Below are 6,000 nucleotides of genomic sequence, written 5' to 3' on the forward strand. Positions count from 1 at the left end.
CGAGCCGGCGAGGGCTGGATTTTCGTCGCCGCACTCGCCCAGGCCGCGAACCTCGAGGGCGGCCCTCGCCGGCTTGGGCGAGGGCTGGAAAAGGCTGGCGAGGGCCGCCCTCGCCGGTCCCCGGTGGCCGGCCAGGCAAAAAAAATGAAGAAGAACAGAAAGAACGGGAAAGAAGAAGAAAAAATAATAATTTCTTTTCCAATTCTGATTTTTGTTCCCAAAATCAAGAAGCTATTTTTTTTTTTTGCTTCTTGATTATATTCCAAAACTGATTCTGGGAATAACTTTTTGCAAATTTGTGCCTGAGAATAAAAAGTTTATCAAAAGGATTCCTGTTTCAAAACTGATTTTGGGAATAAATGAACAAAACCAAACGGGCTAAGAGAACAAAAAAGAGAGACTATACGGAAAAAAAAAGGGGTGGCTTTAGATTGCACCACGTTGTGCATGCGCTTGCCATGCCATGTGTAATTGGGAGGGGAATCTCATATCTTTGGCGCACGCTGCGCCCTACCGCCAGAGGAAATGGAAAGTCTTTTGACTGTCGAGTCGGGCTTGTATCGGGCCTGCATGGGCCTGGCCCCGGGCCTAGAATACAAATTCGACGATCCGAAACCACCCCGGCACGGCGCGGTGGAAATATGTTCTTCAATATAGCAACTTGCCCAAACGGTTTGCCGTGCTCTTATCTTTGTAAAGGTTATGTCACAGGGACATTCCCATGAATGATTAAATAACATTTTACTATCACAGGGACGTAGTTTCTCTCGTTGAGTTAGTGTCTTCAATTTTCGCGATTTTTAAACTCGCGTTTAGCACCGTATAGGCGTATATATAGAAGTCGATATGAAATTTACTTTGATTAGTTCTACCAGAGAAGCCACTAAACAGAAAATGAACTGAACTGGGGATCAATTCTTTCTTACTCTTATGAAATTGCACTTTTCACACACACACACACACATACACATATATATATCACAATCGCTATTTCATGTTCGGTGCATAGTTAGGTTCATTCCTACCCCATTCGTCATACTAAAAGTCTACTAGGAGCTCATTGTCTAAGCCCTCTAGTCCCGTCGATCACTTCTCAAACTCATTGAATTAGTTCGTTATAGGCCCATTAGCTTCCGCGTAATTCGTCCCTGAACCACACAATTACTGGAGAAGTCCCGCTCTTATACTATATTGTGACATTCTGTACTAACTCACTTGAGATATTGTCCGTTTTTATTCGTCCTATACCGAGTTTCACGATTTTGTCATTTGATACTCAAGTGGGAGCACTACCGGGATGTTAAATAAAGTAAATAAAAGAATCTTAGCAATTATAATCAACAATAACGAAAAGGAAAACAAGGGTAGCCACACTTGCAATCAACGAGTCCAATTCCTCTTCCCTTTTAGTGAACAATCTCTTACTTGTGAATATATCTCCCGCATGTCAAATTACAACTTTCATCCGGTAAGCAAAATTTACAGGATTGATCATTTTCGTTGCTAAATCCAAATTGATCACCCATCTCAAGCCCTAATCAATGATCTCATCTCCTCTCTTGTCTTTTTCTCGTGCCAAAGCAGACTTCATTTCTCCGAAATTACGAAGGCCCTTTGAATATTCACGTGGAAAGCCAGATCAATTTGAATTGCATGGGCATCTCGATAAAGTCGGACGCTTCCAGAAATAGGGGAACCCGCGTGTAACGCGAGTAGGGAGGCGGGCGTGCTAATGAAATAGGATGATGATGATGAGGTGGGCCGTGACCTCAAACCCCCGACGTGGACAGGCCCACAGACACTGTTGTGAAAAATCAAAAGCCCGACCGGTCAAAAGTCAAAGCTCCGAGAAGAAGAAGATAAGATGAGGACACGCATTTTCACGTGGCGGTTCCTGACCGTTAAAAAAATATCTGCACCCCGCCCTTTACCTTTGCTCGCTTCAGCGACGACTCGATCCGGCCAGCGACGACACACGTAAGGGCAAGTGTCGCAAGTTGGCATACCCACCGGTGACCGACATGCCTTTTTTTGGTTTTTTTATCTCTGTCCTTACGTCTGTTTTGTCCAGCGTCCGGGGCTTGTCGGTCGGTACCAACTTTGTACGACACTGGCATTGCCCAAGTTCCATGCATCTCCCCCCTTGGAAACGAAACCCTTTTCTTCTTGTTCTTTCTGAATAATTTAATTTTGAGATTTTGTCGGATGGGATCGAGATGGAGTTCAGCATGAGGGCGCACTTTCATAGAGATTACTTGCGGATTATGATGTGAATTACTCAGAAGCTCACGGTCCGTCTTAGCGAGGGCGAATTAGACAAGAGAAAATAGGCAGTAATGCATATGGTGTGAGGTGGGAGTTGCGACCGGTCGATGAAACCTGGGCACGACGGACAAAGACGTCGAATTCTTGGGTAGGTGCAGATCCTACACGAGCAGCCCTTGTCATGAGCTTTTGGTGTAATGGCATTATGATTTCCTTTTTCATGGATGCCATTGTTGGGCGATCACTGAAAATTGACAAAGTGGCGGACTTGACCGGGAAGGTTTGACCCCAGCAATATTGGGAAGGGGGGAAAACCACTGCGTTCCGGTGAATAACCATTGAAAGATGTTGATATGGTGCTAACCAATACAGGAGACGTGCCGATTGTTTTGCACCGATTTTTTCCCGGGTCCACATAGACGTGACTTTTGTTTTTCTCTTCTCCACCTTAGGAGTAAAGAAGAAAGGATAAATATCAATAAGCCGCATGATTACGTGGCGGCCATATCGATTTTACATTAACGGCCACACCATATAAATTATTATTGATATTTAGACTCCGTATGTTTCGTAAAAAATCAAACGAATTGAAAAATATTTCTATAAAAAATATCATTCGTATAATTTAAAAACATTAATCAATAAAAAATGTTTTCATCTTAATACCCCTTTATGTCTCAATATTTTTGTAGACAATGAAAACATTTTCGTTCATTTATTTTTGTGAACGATTGCACTTTAGAAAATTGATTTTTAAATCGTTTATTTTTTGCGAAATAAATAAAGCATTTAGTGACAGTATACATATAGATACATGACTTAGTGATTGAGTCCGCGGTCCATAATATGCACCTATCATTACAAAAGATCGTGGCATTCTTCAATTGGAGTGCCTAGAGGTGTTTATTCGAGCTAGGCTGCATCGGATCTAACTTATTGCTCATGTCTGAATATAATGGAAAAAGCTATATATGTTTATAAATTGGTCCAATCATGATAGGCTAGCTCGACCTAGCCTTTACATTAAATATAGTTTTGCCTAGACTTACTCGAAAATGCTGTTGAGACTCATTTGGGTCACAAAAGGACATAAATGAGTCCGTGACCCGATAGGCGTCCGATCAAGTTGAAGAGTGTACTATTCCCCTGTAACTTTCGTATCGAAGTGAATGAACCCGTCTCCCATCTTATCAAAGCAAGTTTCACGGTGACAATTATTGGGTCCGTTTGATTCAGCTTTTAGTATGCTCATTTGGAGAATGAAAGTACCTTTTGGTGAAAGGCACTTGAAAAAATGTAAATGGCGTTTGGTAAAAAATTATTTGAAAGCCATTTGGGGAAATGCAATTGTGTTTGGTTATTTCGTTTTACAAATGGGCTTTGAGAGCTTTTTTTTTATTATTATTTTTAAAAGTACCCTTCGCCGGCTCCGGCGAAGAGCTACGGGCCGTTAGCGTATCTCGACTAGCGTGGCGGCTGCCGCCCAAGGAGGCCTGAGGTCGCGTGAACTGGGCGCGATGCCTAGGTTGAGCTGACCTCGGGCGGCCGTCGCCGACCCAGCCGTCGCCTGTCCGGGTCGCGCGACCTCGTAGTGACGACCGTTGCTTGGGTCGCGCGACTCCAGGCGGCGACAGCCTGGGCAGTCGCCCGACCCCAGGCGGCCGTCACCGGGGTCGCGCGACCTCGCCGGCCGTCCTAGCCGGCGGCACTTTGCTGAAGAAGAATTTTTTTTTTTTTTTGGGGAACAGTCAGCATTCCAAATGCTACCAAATGAGCATTTGGAAGTCCAATACTGAACCGTTTGGTTCAGCATTTTGGGAATGCTCATTTAAGGCTAAATGAGTATTCCTAATGCTAAACCAAACGGGGCCATTCTCCGATTGCTCCTCACCGTAATGACAAGGGTAAGAGAGGTAATTGCGGGCATCGAGGGGCAAGAGAGGTAATTTTGAGATTCTTTCGGATCATCCCGTAGGTATCCACTTAATGAATCGCGGAACGTAAATAAATCACAAAATTTCCTCGTTTTCCTTTTCCGAAACAACAATTACGACGGAAGCACGTGGATTGCCCCGGGGGGACAACTCCAGACCTCCCTAGAAACAAGGACCTCCCCCGCGCGCGGCCGCGAGCACGAGCGGCAGCAGCGGAGAAACTTCGCCTCGGCCCGACGTGCGCTACAATACATGCCGACTCTCCGAAAAAACAACTGGCGCGCGGCTAAAAGTTCCCACAAAAACCGCCCTTTTGATATTAAAACCGCGTTCGTCCCGCACACTTTCCAACCAAATCTTTTAACCGATAAACCCCCACGTCTTCCCAAATTTATTTTATTCCCACCTTCCGTCCTTCTTCCCCCTATATATACCCAGCCCGACCTTCCCGATCTTGCAGTCTCATCCAAAAAGTTCTCGGCTAATATTCTCAACACACGTTCAATTTTCAGCTACTTCACTCGAATCAACTCATCACTCACAATCAAATCCTCCATCCCACAATGAAGTCCGATTCGATTTCGTCCCGCTCCGGCTCCAGCACCAGCTCTTCGCCGGAGAGAGATCCCGGCACCAAGAGGGAATCCGCGCTCGGGAGGCTGTGCCGCAAGCTGTCCCCGAGGAGGAGCGCCGACCGCCGCGCTCCCTCTGTTGAAAACAACGCCGGAGGCTGCGACCGCGGGAAGTCCGGCGAGGAGCTCCGGAGAGTGTTCGACTACTTCGACGAGAACGGGGACGGGAGGATATCCCCCGTGGAGCTGAGGAGCTGCGTGAGGAGCCTGGGCGGGGACCTGTCGAGCGAGGAGGCGGAGCTGGCGGTGCGGTCGTCGGACCTCGACGGGGACGGGATGCTGGGGTTCGAGGAGTTCGAGAGCCTGGTGGAGAGCGGCGGGGAGGAGGAGAGGCGGAAGGACCTGGAGGAGGCGTTCGGGATGTACGAGATGGACGGGTCCGGGTGCATCACGGCGGGCAGCCTGAAGAGGATGCTGAGCCGGCTGGGGGAGACGAGGTCCATCGAGGACTGCAGGGCCATGATCGGCGCGTTCGACCTCAACGGCGACGGCGTGCTCAGCTTCGACGAGTTCAGAGTCATGATGCGCTGATTCACGCGTCGAGATCATTCTTTGTTTTTGTTTCTGGTATCCTCATTCGTTTGGCACCATACAGTTGTAAATTAAGTGACGAATTTGGACATTTTATGTCGTAATTGTGCGGTCTTGACTCTTGACTGGTAAAGGTATACCACGAGACTCGCATTGCTTATATTATATCCGATTGGATTTCAGAGGGAGTTCTTTAATGCGCGTTTTATTCCACGTTTTCGGTGGTTATGTGTTCTTTTAATCTTCATTTGCCTTCTTCAATTAATAATCGAGACGCACGTTCATAAATACTATACATGAAATATCGTGCAAGCATTACCGGACAGGGAAAATGACACAATTGATTTATGAATTTTGACCTCATGTGCAATTTCATCCTTTAACTTTAGCCTAAAATGTAATATAGAACTTTTAATTTGTTCAATATAATCCTTAAATTTTTAATAAATTTTCAATTTAATCCCTTAACTATTTTGAAGTTGTTCCTGAATCTGAATTAATGAAAAGATAACATTGTATATTTTTATATAATTTAGTATGAGTGATCGATTCTAAGGTGGGTAGATTCTAGATCTGAAACCCATCCTGCCATAACCGGTTCCCAATTTTTGAAATCTGAAACTTACCCTGTTTTTCCG

The 6,000-nt window shown here is 45.6% G+C and overlaps 1 protein-coding gene across 1 annotated transcript; it reads left to right on the forward strand.

Annotated features, from left to right (window-relative positions):
- The first annotated feature begins 4,545 nt into the window (after positions 1-4,545).
- Positions 4,546-5,681, forward strand: LOC115663470 (putative calcium-binding protein CML19). Its single transcript, XM_030585473.2, has one exon. It carries the CDS (start codon positions 4,763-4,765, stop codon positions 5,360-5,362), a length of 600 nt encoding a protein of 199 aa, XP_030441333.1. The 5' UTR covers positions 4,546-4,762; the 3' UTR covers positions 5,363-5,681.
- Positions 5,682-6,000: the final 319 nt, after the last annotated feature.

The sequence above is a fragment of the Syzygium oleosum genome, unplaced genomic scaffold (genome assembly GCF_021117445.2).
Source record: "Syzygium oleosum isolate NSW1041296 unplaced genomic scaffold, Sole_v2.1 Sole_v2.02, whole genome shotgun sequence".
Classification (NCBI taxonomy): Eukaryota; Viridiplantae; Streptophyta; class Magnoliopsida; order Myrtales; family Myrtaceae; genus Syzygium; species Syzygium oleosum.